The 27366-nt window shown below is 33.0% G+C and overlaps 1 protein-coding gene across 1 annotated transcript; it reads left to right on the forward strand.

The window, feature by feature from the left end:
* Positions 1 to 438: 438 nt before the first annotated feature.
* Positions 439 to 14998, forward strand: LOC124919107 (tRNA uridine 5-carboxymethylaminomethyl modification enzyme MnmG). Its single transcript, XM_047459267.1, has 13 exons — positions 439 to 733; positions 986 to 1137; positions 2081 to 2172; positions 3149 to 3262; positions 5835 to 6165; positions 6804 to 6983; positions 7504 to 7584; positions 8175 to 8393; positions 8536 to 8678; positions 10992 to 11158; positions 13120 to 13337; positions 13464 to 13556; positions 14563 to 14998. The coding sequence occupies exons 1-13, from the start codon at positions 541 to 543 to the stop codon at positions 14728 to 14730; spliced, it is 2151 nt and encodes a 716-aa protein (XP_047315223.1). The 5' UTR covers positions 439 to 540; the 3' UTR covers positions 14731 to 14998.
* Positions 14999 to 27366: the final 12368 nt, after the last annotated feature.

The raw sequence follows: 27366 nt of genomic DNA on the forward strand, positions 1-27366 counted from the left end.
GCATACCAATAGCAGCGGACATCCTTCCTTCGCTGAGATTCCAACGTCTTCGTCGGGGGTTATCTTGTTTTTAGAGAGAAGGAGGAGAAGGGGACGTGAAGAGAAAGAATAGGGAAGAAAGAAATGAAAAGAAATGGGAAGAATTGAAATTTTTTTAATTATGTAGCAATGGCATTGTGGACTTTTTACAATGCATCCAGTTGCGTCACGCAACTGGAGGTTGCGTGACGCAATAAAGGCAGCGTAACGCAATAAGGGCAGCGTAACGCAATAGGGGCATCGTAACGCAATAGGGGCATTTTCGTAAAAAAAAAGCATCACCAACGCTATTTAGTTTATGCATTTTTTCGCATTTAAGGACATTTGTAGGGTCATTTCGTTAAATTTCCCACCGAACCGGATTGGTGGATTGATGATAAATTTAAGTCAGACACAAGACAGTTTTTAGCTGAAGGAACTTCTTCTTCTTCTGATTCTCTCGTAAAGTTCATGGCACCCTTTTAACGGCGCCGGCTTCAAATTGCTACCAAAACCCTTCCAATGGCTACTATTGCTTTCCCATTCATTCATGGCGTTTCCCACCATATCCCTCTTCGTCTTCCACTCGTTGCTCAGTCGACCACTCTCCATTTCCGACATTCTCGTCTTACCTTACGTCTCCGCCGTTGCTTCGCTGTTTTCACCAACAATTCGCGTTATAGGCTTTACTGCTCCTCCACATCAGTATCTTCAGGTACGGTCGATAAGTTAAATCTTAAGTTTCGAATTGGCTTTTCCTCTTTAAACTTCTTCACTGGGGCAATTGGTGGGATGAACTTTTGTTAGGAAGACATTGCCTGTTGTCTAATTCTTCTACATGTATGTTCGTCTGAAGAACTTCTGGACTATTCTATTTAATAAGAGCAACTCTCCTACATCCGTTAAATGCTTGAATAATTCAGGCCCTTGTTGTCCAAGTATCTTAATTTCAATTTAATTTGTCCAGATTTGAACAAATATGTTGAGGACATGAGAGAAAATTATGATGTTATTGTGGTTGGAGGAGGACATGCTGGCTGTGAAGCTGCTTTAGCATCTTCTCGTATAGGAGCAAAAACACTTCTTCTCACCTTAAATATCGACCGCATTGCTTGGCAGGTCAGTGATATGAACTTAAGTTGGTTGATTTGGAGATGTTTTTTAACATGGAATTATTGTTTAATGGAAGATATTAAGAGGTCAATTTATTGCCACCGTGACCTTCTGGTTCTCATTTGACGAAAAGTTAAAATTTTGCTTCTGATTAATCTGAATCTATCTAATGGTATTATGGTAGTTTATCTGGGAAATGTCAAAATTTTGATATCAATTCCAAATAGTTACCTTAATTTAATTGGTTCAAGTGGTGAATATTAGTTTTAAGTCTCAATTTGGAGTAGTGGAAAAACTGGATAATGAACCTTTTTAGTGCTTTACAATAAGTAAAGGATTGAAGATATATGAAAGAGAATGCAGGTTGTATGGGAGAGTAGGATTTTTACATTTATATGCTTCAAAACTGTGCTTTTCCATGCTGTTCTTTATCACGAAGCTGTAAGAAATTAACATCAAATTAACAAGTCAGTTCTGTAGGACTTGCTTTAAAACCTAATGGTTCTTTGGTAGTTTAGGGCGCTGTCGTCCCGAAAATCCTTGAGCACTCCCATAAAATTTTCAATCTACATTTTGCACATAGCCCTATCATATTCTTGGGATGAAATTATCCACTAAAAACACATTGCCTTGAAATTAATTTTTTTTCAGAATATAAAACTAGTAACCGCAGTCACTATTAGGTTTTTCTAGATATCCTCTTTATACTTACCAATTGCATAAGATTTGAGAATTGCAATATCTGCACATAATTGATGTTGATGACATCAACAAACCTACTGCTAATAACCTTTGACCTCAAGCATCTTCCAAATGGGTATTTGACATTGAACCCCAAGTACTTGGTCTGATTGTTGAAGTTCTAAATCTAAATGCGAGGTCATATTTGTGGTAATGAATATTTTTCTTACATGATAAAAATTTATATACTAATAAGAACAAAATACAGCCATGCAATCCTGCAGTTGGTGGTCCTGCAAAGTCTCAGCTGGTGCATGAGGTGGATGCACTTGGTGGTGAAATCGGAAAAGTTGCTGACAGGTTTTCTTTCACTAATGCTTACTTCTGGTTCCATGAATTTCCTTGATAGATGTTAATTTCGGAAGTTGTAGTTGAAGCTAAACATCTGATCCAATAGCTATTTTATGTTTTTGTTGAGTCCCAAAGAATTATTACATATCCTGCTTCCTATCTTTGGCTCCATGTAAGTCTTGGATTGTCTTAAACAAGATGCCACAAAGAGCTTATTAAAGGCTTGGGGTTAGAAAAGGAAGTGCTCTGTAATGATGGAAATAGGACTTTGACTAAGATAACTTTGAAAATCTTCTCAATCTTTTCATTTGTCAAAAAAGTTTCTAAATGATAATAAATTGAAGAAACATCATATAAGGCATTCTAAGGCAGTTTACTTATTGGGGAGTCTATATGCCATCTATTTAATTGGGTTGTTTTCATATCACCAAAATGGTATTTTGTTAGAGTTCACTTTCTCAACAACATTGGTGTTTCATAGGTAGGATATGAGTCTTAACTAGTTACTGGGATACTAAAAGGGGTAAAAAGGATTCATGGTTTTAGTTATTGACAGATTTAAGGAAAGGTTGGACATGTTTTAAAGGTGGCGCCATCTTTAACTATTTACAAGGACAAAAGAGTTAAACAGTTTTCACAATGTATAAAAGTTTACTGCTCAAATACATGAACATTTTCCTCAATATCTAGGTGCACTTTTAGATGAACATGCCTTGGTTTAGATTTGACTGAAATGTGAGCATTGTGACTACTCTATCTCGAAAGCAGGTTTGAGTATATGTTTATTCTATGTGAACGTCAAATTGAAGGATCTTTCAAAATTGTTCACTTATAAGAGATAAAGAAGAGGCTAATGAACAAGTGATTACTATGCTTCACATTTCTCTCAAGGGAACATGCCTTGTATAATTTTGTTTATAAAGGCGACACGTACTATTTTGGTTTTATTTATTACTGCTAATGGTCATAGTCATGCTTACTTCAGGTGTTATTTGCAAAAACGAATCCTCAACATTTCTAGAGGTCCAGCTGTTAGGGCGTTACGGGCACAAACAGACAAGAGAGAGTATGCTATGCAAATGAGAAGCATCTTGGAAAGGTAAGGGTAGCTAATAACATCCAAATATTGTTTTAATATTGATGAATAAGAGTATAGATTTCAAGGGAATAGCAACTACAATTGTGGAATTCTTAGCTACTGCAAGATGGTTGTTACCTTCCTTTTGTGTGTTAGTTTCTTGCAATATGTGTGCATGAGTATCCGTACCCCTTTCAATAGTTTTTCTCTACCTGAATGCTTGAGTAGATCACTTTTTTCTTTCTCCTTAGAATAAATATTTTTTCTATCAAGGTTGAATAGTTCACCTGGTTAGTGATTCAAGCATAATGGATTTTACATTGCCTTCTCCTTTCTTTCAAATTTCAGTTTCTATGAACCTGAACATGCCATTGATCATTGGGTCAATGGAATCCCATAGCTATAACATTATTCTGGAAGCTTCATCATTCCAGTCTTTGATGATTGAATTATCTTCTATTGTGAGTTGAGAGGGATTAACATCTCTGATTTTTAGCATGTTGAATTGTATCATATACATTTATACACTAAATATAAGTGGGTAGTTACCATTACCAGATTGGTAGTTACCACTACTACAAGATAGCTACTCCACTAACTTACACATACTGAAATTCTACATCTATCATACCAGTACAAGGTTTTCCACGGAGAACCCAACGTTTGTCCTTAAAATGTCCAACCTTGCGACAATGGTCACACCACGGTCAACCATTTTTCTTATTGTCGAAATCGTCCCTTGATCTGCGGCTATGTAATACAAATTGAGAGCAGATTGTTCGACATTTGCTGAGATTTTGGGACACATCATGACTTTCTTCCGTAACTCCACTTGATGAAACTCGGAAAATACTTGTCGAGGCTTAGGGCTGATTTGATTCCCATAATTCTAGATCGAACATGATCCGTGGCTGATGTAATACAAGTTGAGAGCAGATTGTTCGACATTTGCTGTGATTTTGGGACCCATCTTGACTTTCTTCTGTAACTCCTCTTGACGAACCTTGGAAAACACTTTGTCGAGGCTTAGGGCTGATTTGATTCCTATAAATCTGGATCGAACATGATCCATATTTGAATTCAACCAAAATAAATATTTGTAGATAGACGACAATCTACATTCATAAATTTCAGTATCCAGATTCAAATTCCGCCCAAATAAATATTTATAGATACGTAGACAATCTACAATCATAAATTTCAGTATCTTTTGGACAGTTCCATTTGTTGTCTTCGAAAGTATCAACAAGCTGCCAATTTTTGGACAGGTTGAAGAACAAGGTAGCATCCATCTCTCTCTATCAAAGATCGTAAAGAAGTAACTCTACTTCAAACAGTCACAAACTATTGTCGGTACAAAAATAACGGGATTTAGCAGTATCCCAAATTGACTTGGCCAATATATGAAGCATAAGATTCTCACCTGTCTCGTTCATCATGGAATTGAGCATCCACAACATGACGCGATGGTTCATATTAACTTTGGGTCGATAATTTTCGGACCAGGAGGAATTCCAGTTAAATACTGCTCCTTACCTTTACCGCAAGTAAATGCGAACAAAGTGAGACCATGCCATATAATTTTGGTCATTTAATTTGTAAGAAATTTTGAAGGATCCTTCCTTCGTCGGATTGTTAGTTGCAACAGCTGAAGCATCGGCAGCAGGATCAACAACACTAGAGGGAACAGGAGAAGTCAAAACTTTGACCATAGATTTTATTAGTAAGATAGGCGTAGATCGTTGTGTGAGGAGGATGACCAGAGAAGATGCCCAATGTCAAAAAAGTGGTTGAGGTAGGTTGTCATGAGCTGTTATGCTTTGATACCATGTGAGTTTCCATGAAGGGAGAGTTTGGGAACAGACTTGCTGTCGGAGAGTTTGGGTGTCTGATTTTCATTGATTGAATAGTAATTGCAGTATTTTTTACAAAAGGTAAACTTTTCATGTCAATCAAATTGAAATGAATCTCAGGAGCGTTCAATGGGGAAACAAAAGGGGACAAAAAGGTAAGTGAACAACACAAAGTTATATAAATAAGATAAAAAAGTTCCCAAACCGTCCAGGAACCTATTTCTTGATTGACGCAAACGAATGAAGTAGGAAGCCTTTCATTCTTTCTTTGTGGTATATTTTCTCTTGAAAAGTTCTTCTATTCATTTCTTTTCAAATCGCCCACCACATGATGAGAAGAGTTGATCAGTCCTCACTGATTATGTTACCAGCACCCTACCCGATCCATTGTTCCACCACAAAACAGAAAAGTTGAACCTAGATAGTCATAGAAGCAATTACAGTGTGTAAAATATATGTGCAGAAAAATAAAATCATTGTAGTTTCCTCTATACATAACCGAGCCCCACTTTATCAACTAGCTCTACCAATACATTGTTATTAAAAAAACAAATAAATCAAAAAAAGAATAACTTAAATCACTCATAGGCTGAATGATTAATTTATGGGATTCCTCCAATAAGGTGACTGGATAAATCCTCCATTTAAAGGATTTGACCTTCCTAAATTACAGCTTATTTATTTCTTGACACACAACTTTATCATATTTTCTTGCTAACTAAAACTATGTACATTTTCAGTGCCCCAAACCTTTCAATTAGAGAAGCCATGGTGACAGATATTTTACTGGGAAAGAATGACAATGTAGAAGGCGTCTGCACATTTTTTGGAATGAACTTTTATGCTCCGTCTGTTATTCTCACTACTGGTACTTTTATGAGTGGGAAAATCTGGGTTGGAAGAACTTCTTTGCCAGCGGGAAGAGCTGGTGAATCAGCTTCACATGGTCTAACAGAAAATTTGCAGCGGCTCGGATTTGAAACAGACCGATTAAAAACTGGCACACCAGCTCGTGTTGATAGCCGCACTGTTGACTTTTCTGGTTTGGAACCTCAGCACGGAGATGAAGAGGTTCTTTCATTGTTTTTTTTTTTAAACTGCAGTTTGTGTTAGTTTAAGTTAGAGATCTGTATCTAGAAGACTCGTTTAACTCAGTGATAGAGCCTAAAAACTCATATCCACAAAGTCATGGGTTCGAATCTTCATGACCGGTTATTTAACAAAAGAAGAAGAAAGAATAGATCTGTTATCTGAAGACATCACTCAATCTTTATGTATGATATGTCTTTTGTTAAAAGAACAGGCAGGCCCATTAAAGAGTGGAGAAGTCAAGTTATATGCTGAAGTTCCTCTTCATTTAATGGTCTAAGACTTCATATATTTTTTTTTGAGTTAAGGAGAACTAGCATGACCCCACAACCATGCCCCCGTTTCAACTCAAAGCGCTTCCAGTTGGAATCGAACCCGTGACCTTTTTGGTCTCTTAAGCTAAAACTTCATATTTCATTTGCACTGAGAGTAGGGAATGACCATGGGGTCAGAACGGACCAGTCAAAGTGTGGGTAATCATTTTATGTAGGGGAGATTAGGTTAACATGCAATTTAATAAGAGGGGTGAAGTTAACTAGCAATAGATTAGGATATCAACAACCTTTGTGGTCGTGGACCTTTCAATGTTATTTCTAAATAGATAAGTTGATCAATTGCAGGTTAACTGGTTCAGTTTTGATCCTGACTATCATATTGAGCGAGAACAAATGTGCTGTTATCTTACAAGAACTACAGCGAGAACTCACCAGATAATCAATGAGAACTTGCATGAAACCCCTACATATGGAGGATGGGTTGAAGCTAAGGGACCTAGGTATTGCCCCTCCATTGAAGACAAGGTATATTTTTGTTTGCTTCAAATTTTATGCAATTTTATTTTAGTATATATGTATCCATACATATTCCAAAAATGTGTTCAAATTGATGCGTCAACTAATCTTATCTAAAGATTACTGTGAAGAGTTCAGAAATACAAAAAGCTCATAATAGAAACCTGCTTTTTTGTTTCTTTTACATGATATACTGTTCTCATTTTTCACTGAAGGGTGCAGATGCACTTAAGATTTTGGCATGGCAAAAAGCATGTGAGTAAACAGGCACATGTGCATGATATGATGTATATAGATGTTGATATTCAATTATTGGCTTCCAATGGAAAAAAGAAAATAAGTAGCTTGTGGTTGAGAAAATATCAGTTATTTTCTGTAGTGGAGGCATAATTGTAGCATCTGTGTTTGCCAATATTTTCTGTGTTTGTCAGATGACTGATTGATGGATAGTAACACTAGTTTCTCATTATTTTCTTTAAATGTTTTCTGAACCTAAAGTAGTTTATGTGTCTTGTTGTATTAATTACAGATTGTGCGATTTAAGGATAAAGAATCTCATCAAATATTTCTTGAACCAGAAGGAAGAACTGTACCTGAACTATATGTACAGGTGAGGAAGAACTTCCACTTTCTTTATTGATTCATTCATGCGTTCCTTTTTCTTCTGTTTTTTAGCTAAATTTATTTGTTCTAGAGATAAAAAGTGATATTTTGTTTTCATAGATTCTAGTAGAAATAATTAAGTATACTCAACTGAAGTAATTCTTTGTTGTCCGCGTCTAATTGGAAATAGCAAAGAAGTATGGCCACAAATGACAAAGACTTGTTTATGTGCAGGTTTACTGGATCATCTGACATAGAGTTCAGTAATCTTTGATTGCCTCTATATTCATTTGTATGTATTATCCACCATAAAATTGCTGGATGAAACTATCAATCTGGAAATCTCTTATATGACCAGTTTAGTTACAGTTTCAATGGTCTATGTCTCTATGATTACCACTTTCTGAGGTACTCAGCTGTTAGTACCTGTTATTTCCATTTTGTACATGATTTTATTCCAAATATGATTTGAAACCTTGTTGATGAACACCCTATCTGCTGACTGAATGCATAGAATCAAGTACTCATTATTCTATCCTTCTTGACATACCTTGGTTTCCTATTATTCTAAAGGACCCCTTATTACAATTCTTGCAGGGTTTTTCAACTGGTCTACCTGAGAGACTGCAATTACCATTATTGAGAACTTTACCTGGACTGGAAAATTGTGCAATGCTGAGGCCTGCTTATGCTGTTGAGTATGATTATTTGCCAGCTCATCAGTGCTCTAGGTCCCTCATGACCAAGACAATTGAAGGTCTATTCTTCTCTGGTCAAATTAATGGAACAACAGGTTATGAGGAAGCTGCTGCTCAGGTCTGAGGATCTTACAAAGCTCAAATGTTTGGTTTTGTCAATTTGTCTTCCTGTACTGAAGAAAACATGGAATGATTGATTTTGGTTATCCTTCAATAATCAGTGGTGGATCTGTTTTTAGATTTTTCTTTCTGTCCTTCAGGGAATTTTATCTGGAATTAATGCGGCAAGACATTCAGATGGAAAAGCCTTAATTGTCCTTGAGAGGGAAAGCAGCTATATAGGAACTCTAATAGATGATCTTGTCACAAAAGATCTGAGAGAACCATACCGCATGTTAACCAGGTAATCAGTAAATGTCATTAGAATGTCACATCTTATGGCTTCAATGAATCAATAGTATCATTTAACATATATCATATCCGATTCCACCCTACATGACTCATCCTAGGTCAAATAAAATCATCCAGGTCAAAATCCCTTATTACCGCCTTCTCCAGCTGTAAGGGGTTTGAGGTTATTGGAGAAGACGACAGTAAGAGACTTTCACCTGGGATTGGGAGGATTTTATTTGACCTGGGTCTGGTCAGTCAGGTTAGGTTAGGTTATGATAGGTTTGGTTGACAGTTATAGGATGCCTATGTAGCTGTCACATGGATAATTAAAATTGAAATTTGTTTAAGGTGTAAATAATTAATGGTTTGACCAGTTCAGGGTCCAAAATAGATATTATGCCTAAATAAAGCGAAAATAATTAATTGTTTGATAAGTCAGGGTCTAAAATAGGTATTCTGCATAAGTAAAGCAATTTGCTGCAACCTAATATATATAAGAGCATTGTCTACTCATGTCTGGAAATAGGCAATGGTTGACGAAATGTAAACTCTTCTATCTCTGGTTACTTGGGCTTTAGATATATGACAAAAAATATGAGTTAAAGTCCAAGCATAAATAATAAACATTTCAAGTGCTCCCCACCTCAAGTTGGACCATATAAATTCATTATGTCCAACTTGTTACACATACAAAGAAAAGATCAGGCAAATATATGGCAAAATATTAAATATTCACACATAAAAAGTGTCTGAAGTCTTCTTATCCACAACATCTTCCCACATGAAATCTATTTCAATATGACAAAAAAAACATACGCTTGTTTGACGATATAATTGGATTCTCAGCTATTTGAATAACTACTTAATTGTAAACACATGAGATTTTTGAGAGATTGATGTCTGAAAATCTTCAGTTTGCATTGAATGCTCAATTAGAGACTACGCATATACATTTATGAAGGGAATAAAGAAAAGACGGACGGTTACCACTACTTACACACGCACCCATTAACTCTATCACTCTCATATTATATTTGGTAATTCTACAATCCCTTTAAGTTGGATGATACAAATTGTACATTGCTAACTTGTTACACATATCATCGAATGGTATCTTTGGTGAGAATATCAGAAACCTGAGGTCTTGATGCAATATGAGAGAGTTCCATTATTCCATTGTCAATTTTCTCATATACGAAGTGTCAGTAAATCTTGATGATTCTTATCACGAGGGATTGGACTCTTGGAAATTTTGATGACAGTTGTGTTGTGACAATAAATATTGATAACCTTGTTATCGATGATTCCAAGTTTCTTCTATACCTTTGCACAAATCGAGAGGGAGGAATCTTAGTTCGGCCTGAACACTACTTCTTGAAACCATTGGTTCATTAAAGCGACCCTGAATAAGCACTACGGTCTTGTTCGGTTTCAAGAACTTCACCATTTTCTAGCTCTCTTCTCTGCAAATGGGCACGAAAGATAAGCTACGTTGATCTTCCCAGAAGTTTCTGCTCTACTAAATAGGCAGAAGATGAACAAGATTGGATAGTTGCCTATGTTTAGAAATTTAGGAGCTTACTGCTCTGATACCATGTGAGTTTTATAGACTTTTGATAGATTGATTGACTGAAAGTCTTTAGTTTGTATTGAATGAATAATTTGAGACTACACATATACATTTATATAGGGGAAAAATAAAGTATGGGTGGCTACAACTAGTTACAACTATACCCGCTAACCCACTCTCATGTTGTATTAGGTAATTCTACATAAGACATAGATAGCCTACTTTAACTTGTATATATGAGTCTCTTTAGTGAAACATATCTCAAAGGTCGCTCTGTTTACACCTATTCTAATACGTAACTATTAAAAGAGCATGATTGCTATCTAGTTGAACCACATCCCACCATTGGTTAAAAACAATAGATAGAACAACAGGTAATTAGCATGTTTGGAAGTAAGTGATTTTTAGTGAGAACTATACATCTTGATATTGATGTGTGATTGCTTTTCAGGAATACTTGCTTTCGTTGAAAACCAATTTACTATAAATGATGTTGATAGGATTAAATTAAAGATACACTATAGGAAATAAGTTTTCAGAACAATTAATGCCATATGCCTGAGTGCAGCCTTTCATAACTATGTAAGACTTGTACTTTCAGAACAATATTTAATGGTTAAAACCTGAAAAGTAAAACCTAATCACTCCCGTTGATTGAAGCAACTAAACAGGTGTTATGACATTAATAAAATACTGTGTTTTTTTTATTTACCTAGATTTATGAAGTTATTTAATTGGTTTTATTCCTTTTAGTCGCTCAGAACATCGGTTACTGCTACGGTCTGATAATGCTGATAGCCGACTCACTCCTTTGGGCCGTGAAATTGGCTTGATAGATGACAGGCGATGGGAATTATATCAAGATAAGCAATCTCGCATTTCAGAGGAGAAAAGAAGATTAAAAACTGTCAGGGTATCAGGTTTGCCTTTTCACTTTGATTGGATAGCTGAAATGAAAATATATTAGATTCTTTTCAGTTTGACTTCCTTTATTATCATGAAGAATTTGCAAGTTTACTGTGCCTAGGTTTTTTTGTTTGTTGGCATGTCAATGCCATTAGATACTCAGATGTTCTTTTCGACTATTCGAATGATGTCTATAATTTATGGATGCATGTTCAGATATCCCATTGAATTTGCAGTAGATTGATTCTCACTGGACTTTCATTAGGCTCAGTCGCTCATGAAATATACTATTTATTATTAAAGTGGGATAAAAGGAGTTTCAGAGTCCTCAAAATGTTGAATGGATGCCTAGCTCATATTTGAGGCCTATGAGAGTCTTGAAACTAATGAAGATCTGAGGGTAAAAAATTGTAAAGGAAGATAATGAGTTGAATGTACATTTATTTAGGAGACCCTAAAATCTTCAATTATTATCCTTAGAAAATAGAACAAAGAAAATGAAACTATTGATAGAACATATATTGATGTGGTGTAAAATTTATTTAATCTATAAATAGTTGATAAAAAAAATTGAATGAAGGGTCATGCCATTAACACCTCGCCAATAATGATATTTATATTATATTATTTATTTTAATTTAATTGTATGTAACCGAGTATAAAGTTTTGCGTACTTTTCATATCACAGTAAGAATTTTTGAGGATTAATGAATATCTAGTTATGATAGTGTGTATGTTATAGGTATAAAGTTTATTACTAGATAAAAGTAGTTACATACAATATAATTTTATGTTTGTATATTAAATAAAACAATTCTTTCAAAGACAAACTAAATAAAAAAATTGTATTATTTTGTCATCCAATCTACTAATATTATCTTACTGTTGCTAGAATATTAGATATAATTTGATACTGTTAGAATAATATTTCAGAATATAATTTATTATAGTTATGTAAGTCAACACATTCTCAATAGTACAAATTCTTTTTAAGTTTTCTACTATTGTTAAATTGATTTACTGACAAACAGTTATTCACTGAATAAATCAATTTTATACATGTGTGACTTAAATTATAATTTTGTTCATAGTAAGTATAGTTTTAAATTTTATCATATTAATAATTTCTTCTAATAAATTTGCAGTGTGGTAATACATAAAACTAGTTTCGGTGACAATGTGAAACACGTCACTCCCGAAATTGAAGTTGATAAATAGATAAAAAGGACTCCAATGTCATTAACATATTAATGTAATGCCATTAACATATTCCAAAGTAGCAAATGAGCTACTACCATTACTGCAATTTACTATACATAGTTATATGTATGAGAGTATTATGTCAAATCAAGAATAAAATGAAAGCAAATTATTTTGAGCATACAAAATAAGCTAAATATCAATTTGGAATTATTAGCTTTAATTAATTTAAAAGATTAATAATATTCAACTTTTAAGAGTTAACAGGCTTATTTGTTATGAAAAGATATAATAAAAAGCAGATGTGATTTTTGTTAATAAAGTAAATTAATAGATGTTTTCTTTCAGGTCTAAATGGTCAATATACTACTAGAAATTATTGATTTAAGGTTAATGAATCAATTTGAATATCTGGTGCAAGTTTAGGAGCAAAGTTCAATGCAGTTTTTTCTGTAGGCTATTAACATTTTCTTCCGTGTACAAGATAATATTGTTCTGCACATGAGAACTGAAACCCAAAGACTTGTATATTAAACCACAAGTTCAATGGAATATGATATGGATGAGATAATGCTCATGGATATTGAAATTTCTATCCTGTGTGCAATTTCAGTTTGTTCTGTAATCTATTAACATATTCTTCCATGTACAAGATAATATTGTGCTGCAGATGAGAACTGAAACCCAAAGACTTGTATATTAAACCACAAGTTCAATGGAATATGAATGAGATAATGCTCACGGATATTGAAATTTCTATCCTGTGTAATTTTAGGTGTAGATTTATCAGCTGAAGTTACTGAATTATCTGGGCAGCCAGTGAAGGTGTCATCAACGCTAGAAAGTCTGCTCAAGAAACCACATATAACCTATAAAATTCTGGATAAGCATGGCTTCGGTCAGGGGCTTCTCTCCAGAATGGAGAAGGAATGTGTGGAGATTGATATCAAATACGAGGGCTTCATTATACGTCAGCAAAGTCAGCTACAACAGGTTATGACTAATTTGCATTGGTTAAAATTTTCATTTCTTGAAATAACCCTGCAAATTTATCTTGAAATACGTTAATAACTTAATACTAAATTTATTCCTTACTCAACTTTTTTTTTCTTCTTGCAGATGATTCACAAGCAGCACAGACCACTTCCAGAGGATTTGAATTACAATGAGATGATAACATTATCACTTGAAGCACGTGAAAAATTATCAAAGGTATCGACGAAGGTCTAGACTTTTTTATACTTTGCAGATAACTATTGCTCAATCTTAGTTTATATGGAATGAAGATAATAGTTCTATCAAGTGATTGTTTTCTTCATCTTAGTTTATATGAGCACCAATACTGGAAATGGATAAAGTTGTATCCGCTTGTGCTTTCAATGTTGTCACCTTTAACTAAAAGGGATATGTAAAATCTTGCTAAAATTTCATCTAAATCAGAAAACACTTTCAGAAAATAATTTTCCTATTTACCAACCTGAAATAATTTACAGTTATTTGCAAAAAAAAGTTTCTGCCATTTTCTGATCCCATCATTATCCCTAAACCAGTGGCAGTTACCAGTTGTCTATGTTTAATTAATGGTTAAGCTTGCATGGTTGTGAAAGGGGAAAGTTTTTCTTAATATTCGTCTTTCTTGAAGGGTATTTTAGTCATAGAAACTTGTTCAGATTTTTGCCAATATAAGGGATCTGCTTTTGCTAATCAATTTATCTAAGGCTTGTCATGATTTTAAATCTCTCAATCATGAATTCACATTTTCATACTAGAATAAAATTGTTGAGAGTACCCCCAATCCATAAATAAGAAGACTGAAATAGAAAAGTAACATGTCAAGACATCTCACATATATATATTTTAAAAGTTAATTTTATTATTAATAAAGTTTCATTTACCATTTCTAATAATACAAACAGTGTACAAACCAAGTCTTGAATACATGACCGGAATGTTCATTGTAAACACAACCATCTAGCCACATTTCCTAAGTATTGTTGTATCTTCCTTTCTCCCTGTGGTACTCAAAATTCTAGGGATTTGTATAAAATAGTATTGGTAACAATTAATAATGTTTGTGGTTCAGTGAGGTCTTGTGTTCATATCTTGCTAAAAACTTACTATACTCATAATTCCTCTATTGTATTCAATGTCTTAAAGCTGGTAAACTCGTTATTTATGTATATGCATAAACCCGTGATTTGTATGATTCTCATTTTAGGTTAGACCGCAAACCATTGGTCAAGCTAGCAGAGTTGGTGGAGTAAGCCCAGCAGATGTTACAGCTCTTCTTATCATCTTAGAAAATAACAGAAGGAAGGATCAACAACAAAAGAAGCATCAAATGGCTGTACCCATGACGGTCGATCCCAATGAAACACTTTCCTAAGAACACATTCAAGCCAATAGAAGTTGCAGCTGGTTTTGTTTGGGCAATCTTTGCGACAAACCTAATAACTAGAACTAATGAGCGGGAGAGAACATTTAGTGATGCAGGTAGGACGCCATGAATGAAGAGAATTGTTGAAACCAAAGGAAATCCTAGATACTAAACTACTACTGCCTTGTGCAATGTGGTTTATCTTTCTTAATGTAAGAACATAAAGTTTGTATATCATATTTATATTATATATTAACTAGAACTACCCTTGATTTCACTTTGATATTTACAAAATCAAAACAGAGCTAGTTTGTTTTCACTTTTATTAAACTTTAGTGTTGCTATTAGTACTTTTTTAGTTTAGACGGTTTCCAAATACACAAAGTGTGGACTATGAATGAAATGTGCAAATGTTAATAACAGGGCTAGCTACAGATCTAAGATTTGTAAAAGCTACTATTTCATTATTAACATATCCACTAAAATAATAAAGAAAATAAATAAGTCAAATTATTTTTTATTAATTTTAACATTAAAATATTATATATATCTTTATATTATTTTTAAAAAATATGAAAGTTGCAAGAACCCTTGTGATGCCCACCCTGGCCCAATATCATACCATTTCATTGAACACACAATAAGAAATATGAGGGAGATGCAACTATCCTATGTAATGTAACAAAATTGTAAGTATCAACATCATTACTATAAGTATATATAGACATGCATGAAAATAACGCTATTATTGCACCTTAATCAACGCAATAGACCCTCCTAAATCATAGGAAATCAAGATATTAAAATCGACATATCTGATAGCCTAGGATTGCAAAATTGTTTCTTTCAATCAAAAATAGACTGTAGCAAATTTCAAATTCAAAATATCAAATATCTATACATTTATACAAACAAACAAACGAGTATTTATGTCACAATGTCTAACAATTAATTTTAATGTAATTAAATATTTTGAAAATTACAACTAAATCTTCAACCAGGGGATTTCTTATTTTGGCTTCACCATAATGTTTGATTCTTCAAGATTTGCAGGAGTGAGTACAATACATGGATGACATATTCAAAGTTGTTCTTGAAACTTTCATCATCTCCAAAATAAAACACAAATCGTTTTCTGATTTCAAAATTTAAAATTTGTCAAGCTAATGATAGTACCCTGTTCTAGACACGAAAATTAATAGAAGAAAATCATACACTTGCTTCATATCTCAAATACAATGTAACGATTTTTACGATAACATTTTCTTGAGTTTTTCGTTCAAAAAAGAGTTTATTCCGCTTCATAAATCTAGCATTCCACATTTGTCCCATTGAATTATGGGAAATAAGATCTTACCAATCTTTTAAATACATGGCAAACATTAAAAATGGATACTCTAGCTTCTAATTTGTTTTTTGTAATTTTCCAATAAGTGTTTGCTCTGATACCAACCAATATAGCGAGTTGATTCTAGAAGAAAGATGATGAAGAAGTGATTAACATGAGGATTGGGGAAGACAACCAATACAATAAGAAAGAAGATGAGAATCCGAGAAGACGAATATGCAGTTAACGAGAAGAACAAGATGAGACGAGGATAAACTCAAAATTTTGAAAATAATTTTCAAAATATTCTATATCTAAAATGTGTACAAACGGGCAATAGAGTCTAAAATAACTAATTCTGTTATAGTTAAATGTTTTCAAAATTTAACTAAAATCTTATTTATAAAATTTGGACATCTAAATATATTTTTCTTTTCTCCTTTACTATCATTACTACCAACATAAGATCAATAACAAGAAATTGTTGCCAGAAGAGTAGACGACGGAACAACTGAAAACTCAAACCAATAAATTCATGAACAACTAGAAGAAGTTTTTGAGAGACGGTGACATGAGGAGATATATGATAAAATTGAAACCCTAATACAACTAAAGTCATTAATAACAAATAATAAGAGAAACAATAATAAAATTTTGATTAATTATTTATTAATTTTATTTGTATTTAAATACTATTATATTATTCAAATAAATCAAAATTTTAAAACTTAAAATATATTAATATATTGGATTGATGTGACTGATATAACATGTTTACATATTTGAATTATTATTCAAATTATTTTTTTTGGTGAATTATCTATTAGAGAAAAATCGTCGAAGTTTCAATAATCAAAATCGTCCGATTCGTATTATTCATAATGTTATTATTATAACGTTTTTGTAGATTTGTTCGGGAAAGTCCATAAATCTGTCGGGAGTTAATTGTTCTTTTCGAAGATTTACTGGATCGATAACTTATTTAGTACCGTTTTTTTTCATGTTATGCCTTTTGTTTTGCTTAAACGATTTTTTTTTCAATTTTAATATATATATATATATATTTTCAAAATATATATTAATATATAATCAATTATATAATTTAATTTATAATATATATAATTAATTTATAAATTAAAGCACAATAATTGAATAAATATTAATATATATATATATATATATAATAATTTATATTGATAAATAATTTATTAATTTTATCTGTATTTAAATACTCTTCCTATAATTTAAATATATTTAAATAATCTCTTTTTATAACTTAGCGGCAACTAGAGGTGGATATCTCGAACTCTTTGAGAGTTCATTAGTTCGAGTCCTTTAGGTGACAAGTTATGCGTCTGTTTAAGTGTTTTTGCGAGGTAATGTGCTTAATCTTTCTTGTGACCACATTTTTAAATATACTTAAATATCATCGTTTTTTAACCGGCTTTATTAATAATTAAAAACTTAAAAAATATATTAATATATAATAAATTATATATATCATAATTTATAATATATCAAATTAATTTAATTATAAATTAAAACACAAAAATTGAATAAAATATAATTAAAAAAACTATTTAATTGATAAATTATTTATTAATTTTATTTGTAATTAAAAATAATCTTAATATCTATATATCTATATATATATATATATAATAATAATAATAATAATGCTTAATTTTTAAAGTGTTCGGATTGCCGGGTGAGAGCTGTGGTTAATTTGGATATTTATATGAGAGTAAATGGATACTTGGGTTGGATTGTGGGTTGACCCGCCCATAAACTTAAAACGGTTAAAAATAAATTTAAAAATGTTATTTGTAGGTTTCGAACTTGCAACATAACAAAATAAGTACAACCCTTTACCCAATTAGGCTAACAACACTTTATATTTAAGATTCAACACCAAATTTGATGAACGCGAGACATTTAAACAATAAAAGTTCAAATTTCTAACTAACTAATATATATATATATATAATGATGCTTCATTTTTAAAGTCTCTGGATTGCCGGGTCGAGAGCTGTGGTTAATTTGGATATTTATGTGAGAGTAAATGGATACTTGGGTCAGATTGTGGGTTGACCCTCCCATAAACTTAAAACGGTTAAAAATAAATTTAAAAATGTTATTTGTAGGTTTCGAACTTGCAACCTAATAAAACAAGTACAACCCATTAACCAACTAGGCTAACAACACTTTATATTTAAGATTTAACACCAAATTTGATGAACGCGAGACATTTTAACTATAAAAGTACAAATTTTTAACTAACTAATCTATATATATATATAATAATGCTTAATTTTTAAAGTGTCCGGATTGCCGGGTCGAGAGCTGTGGTTAATTTGGATATTTATGTGAGAGTAAATGGATACTTGGGTCGGATTGTGGGTTGACCCGCCCATAAAATTAAAACGGTTAAAAATAAATTTAAAAATGTTATTTGTAGGTTTCGAACTTGCAACCTAACAAAACAAGTACAACCTTTAACCAAATGTGATTGAGATGTGGTTTGTCGAGGGATAATAGACCGGTATCATTTGAAAGTGGTTAAAGAAATATGAATCAAATATTTAATTGACCAAAGTGTGAGGTCACGAGGCTAATTATTAAAAAATATGAATCAAATATTTGATTGACAAAGTGAAAGTGTAAAGTCACGAAATGAGAGATTCATTCGGAAAAAATATGTGATGAAACATGTGAGAAAATAAGTTATTTTATCGAAGTGAATAAAATGTGAAATGAGAGCGTTATATTTTTTATTTTAATAATTTTAAACATTGAATAAATATTATTATAATTTTTTAATTTAATTTATTTTTATTCTTATCCGTGTGCATCGCACAGAAATTTTCCTAGTTACAATAAATATACTTAAATACGATTGTTTATAAGTCTTTAATTTGTTTACCAAAAAATCATACCAGATTTATATTATTCAAATAATTCAAAATTAAAAAACTTAAATATATTAATATAAAATAAATTATCTATTATAATTTATAATATATAAAATTAATTTAATTATAAATTAACATACAAATTAAATAAATTATAAGCAAAAATAAATACAAACAAAATATTTTCATTGATAAATTATTTATTAATTTTATTTGTATTTAAATACTCCATGGAATTAATATCCAACAGAAACAAATCCACAATAATCCTAAACTTACACTAAATATACTAAATATTACCGCCTTCTCTTGCATGGCTTTACTTTATATACCTAAAATAGTTATAAACAAGGTAAAAAAAAAACAGCGGTCGTAATTGTCGTTGAAGAAATCATCGGTCGCAATCGCAAAGAAATCACACACCGTTTGTTGTTGTGCGAACTGTGCCATCTGTGATCCGTGTGCCGTGTGCGTCGCGATTTCATCTCTTGGTCGGAAGGGTCGTCTTTTCGCAAAAATCTACTAAATCTCCTCGTCCTATATGTACTGTAAATTTGTTAAAAGCTTCACTGACACGAATCCATCCGTGTCGGCCACTTTAAATATGACTTTTGCAAACATCGTAGCTTCAGTAGTACGGGCAATTCCCTCTTTGTCAATAGTTGGTACAAGCCCGACCAACTCTCTTAATCGGGCAATTGTGAATCCAACACCTGCTCCCCTGATCCTAAGATAAAACATACAAATGCAACTAACCTCCTCAAAGTTCAAGAGAGAATCTCACAAATATCCTCTTTGAAAATTATGGATCTCCAAAGCCAGGAGGAAAGGGTGGAGATCAGACTGACGTGAGCAAGAGAAATAATAAGGATTTCGTAGTCAACACGCCATGTATGTTTTCTACCAATCCCAATAATACTCATGAGATGAATGCAAATGATAATATCCTAGATTGTGATAGTCTAGGACATGCTCTAAGAAAAGATAGAGTAGTTCTGGAAAATAGTCTAGGAAATAAAAATGCACAGGTTATTAACTCGGATTCTAATGGGAATCAAATTCAACTCGAGACTATTGAGATACCTGACTCAGACGAAGAAGCGGGGAAAGTAATCCAGAAAAAATTGGAAAGAGAAAGATTTAATGTAGAAAATCTGGGTGAAACAGAAAAAACGTAGAGAACAACAGCGAAAGCATTGGGTAAAGAAACAGACCCGAGGAAATGGAGGGTTGGTTTTAATGAAAGGGTCAACCTGAAAGGGCTTAGAAATCAGATAACGAAATTATTGATAAATGGCAAGAAATGTCAAATTGTTTTAAGCAAAGAAACAAGTCAACAATACACAGAGCAGTTCAACCTGTATTACCTGCAAGACTGGAATCTCCTAAAAAAAAGGAGTACGATATTATTGTGAGCTGGTCTGTTGAAACTTTGAGAGAGCTCTCTAAATGCCCCAAAATCAAAGTCTACTTCATCAAGAACAATTCTAATTGGAATGTTGACCAGGTCTGGAAAAAAGCTGAAGAATAAAATAGAGCAAAAGCATAGTAAAGATCAGAAAGTAGGGCAAAACCAGAGTAACGAGCAGAATGAACAACAAAACATAATGCAGGATAGAAGAACAAAAGGGAAACAAAAACTAACAACCTAGTTCAAGAATGGGGGAAGATTTTCCTTGGAGCATTTAAGCCAAATGTTGAAATTAAAGGTTCCCCGTTTGAATTCAAACTACCCCAAGAAGTTGAAGAGAACTGCGTAAAGTCATGGAAGAATATCATAGTGGGCAATTTCATCGGAAGAAACAATATGCCATTTCTAGTAACCAAAAAAACCCTAATGGAACAATGGGGAGAAAATGGTCAAAAAAAAGTAACATCAAACATTCATGACTTGTACTTTTTCAAATTCAAAGAAGGATCAAATCTCGAAAGTATTCTGATCAACTAACACACATTTATTGGGAAAAATTGCATGAAACTTGAAAAATGGGCAAAATGTATGAACCTCTTCAGCAAACCCAAAGAAACTGCGCAAATCTGGTTCCAATTGCGCAACATCCATCCCCACATGTATAACCCTGAAGCATTAAGTCACTTTGCGAGCCTATTGGGAAGTCCACTCTACATGGACCCAACTACAGAAAAAGGTGAGCATATGACTTATGCTAGGTTGTGCATTTAGATACACTCGAGATCAAATCTTCCATACCAGATGATGGTAACGGACAGAAAAGGTGAACCCACAATTATGAGAATCTCATATAAGTGGAGGCCGAGTAGATTCTTTGACTGTAACACATTCGAACATGTCTGTTATAAGTGCCCGAAAATGATTGAAGAAGAAAGGAAAAAGAAGATCGAGCAAGAGACAGAAAAGAAATAGAAAGAAGAACATGAAAGGTTGAAAAAGGAAAAGGCTGAGAATGAAAGTCAGAAAGAGGTTACTAAAGAATCTGTATTAAGTAAGTAGAAGGATCAAGATAAAGAAGAAAACTCAGAATAGGGTTTTGAAGAATAGGGGAAGGAAGATAGAGTGGTAAGAGATTCAGAATCAAAGGCTGAGAATGAAGAGATAACAAAGAAACTTGACTTGGAAGCAAGAATCAATACCGAAGAGGTTGTGGAAAGGGAAAGCGTGGGAGAAAGTAAGAAAGGGGAAGCATGTGAAGGAAGTGGGAAAGATAAAGCAAAAGCATTTGAATCAGGTGAAATTGTGCAATCTTCAACTCAGAAGAAGGTTGACCAGAGAAACACGAAAATCCCAAAATAGCAAGGTAAACAAATTAAGGAAAATACAATTCTTTATAGCCCTGCTATATGGAAAAAAAGAAAGGAAGAAAAGGTAAGGGAAAAGGAAATAAAACTGGAACATCTTATTTTCATTAATGAACTTAATGACATGGAATATTAGAGGGTTAAATGACCCTATAAAGAGAATAGAGGTTTGAAGAATAGCAGAAAGGAATGAAATCACAGTATTTGGAATTCTTGAAACAAAAGTCAGACAAAGTCAAATAGAGAACGTTGCTTTGAGTTGCTTCAAAGAAGAATGAGAATTTATTCATAACTCTGATGGGGTTAAAAGCAGAATCTAGGTAGGATGGGATAAAAGAAGGGTTGAAGTCAAGAATTTTTTTGAAAGCAAACAAGTTATTTTGATAGAGGTTATCAATCTGGTGACAAGAGTAAAAATCTTCTTTGCGGTAGTATATGCAAGCAACTGTGGAACATAGAGGAAGACACTTTGGAATGATTTGAGAAGAAGCATTACGGACGACGAACTGTGGGTTATTATAAGAGATTTTAACGTTACAAGATTCAGGAATGAAAGAGAGCCTAAGACAGACATAACACAAGACATTCAGGATTTTAATGAATGCATTCGAGACATAAGTTGCATTGAACCGTCTTCCTCAGGTAATCTATTTTCATGGTCAACTTCTAGAGGGGAGGACAACATGCGAAAGAGCAGAATTGATAGAGGCCTGGTGAATGAAAAATGGGTAGAGCTTTACCCAAGAAGCCAAATCCAGGTTTTGCAACTAGATATCTCTGATCATTGCCCTTTGAAATTCTTTTAGGAGAGGGAGAAAAAACAGAAAAGACCCTTTAAGTTCTTCAACTTCTGGATGAAAGATGAAGAATTTAATGAAATCCTTAATAAAACTTGGAACATCAAAATTAATGGAACAAAGATGTTTAGAGTTTCTAAGAAACTAAGATTACTGAAAGGGATGCTAAATAAACTAGACCGGAAAAAATATAATGGCATTTCTAAAAGAGTAGAAGAAGCTAGAACGAATCTGGAGGAAATACAAAGCAAGGCACTGAGAGCCTCGAATCTACCTTATAATAAGGAAGAGAAAAAAGAAGCTCTTACGCGATTTAGAGACCTCTGTTCTAAAGAGAAAAGCTTTGCTAAGCAAAAATCTAGAGAAAATTGCTTTCATTAGGAGACAAGAATACTTATTTCTTCTATAAAAAATGTTCATTAAGGAATTTCAAAAATCAGGTCATAAGGCTCACAAACTCAAATGGAGATATTTTACAGGGACAAAAGGCAGTTCAATAAATTTCTAAAAAGAGATGATTGGAACAGAAACGAGCACAATAATAGAGGACAACCGAAGATTGCTTCAACAAATTGTGCAAAGGAAAATCAGTGAAGAAAGTAGTAACCAATTGATTACAAGAGTCAATATGGAAGAAGTCAGAACAGCAGTGTTTTCGATGAAAGGGGATAAAAGTCCAGGACCAAATGGTTTCAACGCGAACTTCTTCAAAGAAAACTGGGAAATAGTGGGTAAAGATGTAAGCGAAGGGGTTTTGGAATTCTCCAAAACATGAAAATGTTGAAGCAATGGAACGTCACCATGTTGAATTTGATTCCTAAGAATTCAATTCTAGAAAAAATTCAAGACTTTCGTCCTATTTCATGCTGCAATGTTATTTACCAAATTATTTCAAAAATTCTTTCGCAACGTTTGAAAATAGTTATTGATAAAATTGTAGGATTAGGACAATCATCATTTATTCTCAAACGCTCTATTTCCCATAACATCCTACTCATGCAGAGCTTATTGAATGGATATGGAAAGAAAAACATATTGCCACGTGTTGCTTTCAAAGTTGACATTAGAAAAACTTTTGACTCGATTAGATGGGGATCAATCCACGAATTCTCATTGCTACAGGTTTTCCAATCATTTTGATTGATTGGATTATGCAATGTGTTTCCACTCCTCACTTTGTTGTGAGCGTAAATGGTATTCATGGAGGCCTTTTCAAGGGTGAAAGGAGAGTAAGGCAAGAAGACCCTATATCTCCTTACTTATTCGTCTTAATAATGGAAATTCTTGACTGTATTTTAAAAATGCTTCTAAGAAGTCGTCATTTCAAATTTCACCCGTACTGCAAAAAAGAAGCAATAACTCATATATGTTTTGCAGATGATCTATTTTTTGTGGTTTATGCGGATGTTGAATCTGTTAATATAATGAAAGAAGCTCTAACAATCTTTTCGAGTATTATAGGTTTATACATCAATAAGAACAAAAGTCAGGCTTTCTATGGAGAGGTTAATGAAGAAAGGAAGAAAAACATATTCAATATTATGGGAATCAGGGAAGGTGAACTACCAGTGAAATACCTTGGAGTACCCCTGTCATCAAAACAACTCCGATATAATCACTTTAGACAACTAGTAGAAAATGTTATAAATTATGTCTTGGGTTGGGCTACGAAAAAACTGTCTTATGCAGGTAAAATTGAGCTCGTTAAAAGAGTCATCTTTGGAATTATTGGCTACTGGGTACAACAGATAGTCATCCTAAAGAAAGTAATGGCTGAACTCGATAGTTACATGAGAGATTATATCTGAGGAACACAAGGCAAAAGAGGCAAAAAAGTCAAATGGGAGGATGTTTGCACTCCCATAAAAGAAGGCGGACTAGGAATAAAAAGTTGTGTTGAATGGAATAAAGTCCTCACCATTAGGAGCTTATGGGAGTTGGAGAAGAAAACAGACTCTCTATGGGTCAAATGAGTGCATACAAGATTTATGAAAGAAGAGTAGAGTATCTGGACACGAAGTATCAATGAAAGAATGGCATGGTCATTGAAGAAGATCCTAAAAATAAGAAAAGATGACTTTCAAATGGTGCAAACCACAATTGGAAATGGAAGAGGGGTACTATTCTGGCATGATCCTTGGCTGGATAATATTCCCATTATATTCAAAGAAAATTTGCAAAAAACCAAAGTTAAAAGAGAATACATCAAGTACACATTTAGAGACGTCTATGAAGGTAAATGTGATTCACCTCTGAGGCGTATTCCAAAAGGTGATAGAATCATAAACCTAATGAGGCAGAAGCAACTCAATGAAAGAAATGATGAAATATGCTAGAAAACAGAAAACAACGAGATGTTCATTACAAGAAAGGCATGAGAAATGGTTAGAACAAGAAGACAAGAGGTGGATTGGCATAATGTGGTATGGTCTACAAAGATTATTCCTCGTTACCAATTTATTCTTTGGCTGGTATACAGGAAAAGGTTGACAACAAAAGACATAATTCGAAAATACATATACAATCCTGATATCAATTGTGTCCTATGTTCGAGAGTTGAGGAAAGCATAAACCATTTATTTGGGGAATGCTCTTTTGTTATAAAAATATGGAGAAACTATGCTGCAAACATGAACATCATCAACTTTCTAGGAACATGGGAAGAAATCCAAAAATGGATGAAGAATAAAGCAAAAGAAAGATCTTTCTATTTAAGTATGTTGAAATGCTACTTTGGAGCAATAATCTACAATATCTGGAAAGAAAGAAATTCAAGAACTCATAGTGGAAGAAGTAGAATTACTGAAGATATTTGGGGAGATATAAATTCAGATGGAAATGCACTCATTCAATCTTGGAGAGAATCGAAAAGAATGAAGAGAATAAAAAGCTCTGCCAGATATGGGATATTTCATTTGAGAAAGTCACAAGTAAAATCAAAGTAAAAATGCTATAGACGTTAATTGATTGTTGTTGTTGTCTGTAATTCAATTATTATTTCATTGTCAAATCTAGAAATTGTCTAGATTTGATCTTAAAATTTTGTATTTTTTTCCTCTTTTGGATTTTTTTTAATGAAATGACACTAAACTGTTTTCCAAAAAAAAAAGTTAAAAAAACATTGTTTAGTCGGGTCGAATTTTTTATCCCGAATTTTTATAATTCGAATAATATTTATAATTGTTGATGGATCGTTTATTGTCTATACTCTCCGATTGTCTTTGTAATTATTTCTCGAGTCCTTGTTTATCCTCATTTTAGCAACAAAGAAGATGGGGCTCCAATAGCAGCTTTCCCCGTTTTGACCAATACAACTAGAGGAGGAACTAACTCGACCAACGAGAGAGAAACAAAAGGAAATGGAATATGGAATGAGACAGAAATGATGAGGAGTTTAAATCTGCAAAGATGCTTTAGATTTCTTATGTGCTCATAGGTGACCTGCCCCATGAACTTTCTCATTTTGTTGTAGAGTTGTACTGGGAGGATGCCAGAAGGCTTGTACAACTTCTCCCAAGGTTCGTGCTCTACTTCAAGGATATTCAGAGACGGACCCAAGATTTTGACTTGGGGTAGACTTGAATTTAATGTCCTAAATTATATAAATATATATATGTATAAAAATTATTATAATGTTTAAATAAGTTAAGCTCTACGAGATTTTATGTAAAGTTAAGTTTTAATTAAAAAAAAAGAGAAGTGGTTTAAAATGGGCCACGTAGGTGGCATGTATATTGATTATAAAAAAAGGGGATGTACTAATCAATAGTCCATTTCTCTCTCTGTCCTTCCAGCAGCTTCTCCATCTTCAACATTGAGCAGCAGCATTCCTTCCATCAACAACATTCTTCATCTAATCATCCGTTCGTCTTCTTCATCAGATCCACTGTTCATTTCTGTTCATCTTCTTTATCAATTAATTTCATTTGATCAACAGGTCGTCTCCATCAACTTCATTTTATCTGATTTGTTTATTGTTTAGGAAGGAGGAAGAGAAAATAGAGAATGAAGGAATATGGATTATTTAGTTTTGGATAAACTTGAAGAGGAGAAAAGGTATTTAAGGTTTATGTATAAATTTGAATGTTTATTAGAAGAGAATGAAAATGATTGTTGGATTTAAGGAAGTAAATGATATGGATTATTAGTAAGTGGAAATATAAAGACTGATTTGAGTTTAATTTGATAATTGAAGGAAGAAAGTGTCAAAGGACCATTTGAAAATAGCAAAGGATAGTTGGTAGAGCTTAAAAGTAGAAATAACTAGATATTGGGGGTTAGGTAAGAAATCATACCTTCTTACATTTTATTTTACTAAAATGTGATTATGTTGATAAAATTGTTTTATTAAAATGTGTTTCTAAACTTATGGATCAAGGTGACATGGAAATGTTTTGATAAAAAGATTTGATAAAATGTTTGACAGCAATGACTTGATAATGGGATTTATAAATTGATTTGCGAAACTAGTTGATAAAGTATTTTTTATAAGTTTATGCTAAATGTTTTGTGAAATAATGATACATATGTATGGATTTGATTCTGTGAATAATACAAGAATGATTTTATTACTCTAGATAGGATTCTGTACTTATTTATTTGATAATGGTTATTAATGCCTCGAGTGCTTATACCGGTAATGAGTCAACACGTGACAGTCACGTCTAGTTGATGGTTAAGGAGTCAATGCAGGACCCCCAAATTCTAATTGATGGCTAATGAGTCAATGTAAGACCCCCAAATCCTCATTGATGGTTAATAAGTCAACATAGGACATTAAAGTCTTGGTTGATGGTAATGAGTTATCATAATAATGTAGTCATTATCACTATCC

This window comes from Impatiens glandulifera, chromosome 1, assembly GCF_907164915.1.
Source record: "Impatiens glandulifera chromosome 1, dImpGla2.1, whole genome shotgun sequence".
Classification (NCBI taxonomy): Eukaryota; Viridiplantae; Streptophyta; class Magnoliopsida; order Ericales; family Balsaminaceae; genus Impatiens; species Impatiens glandulifera.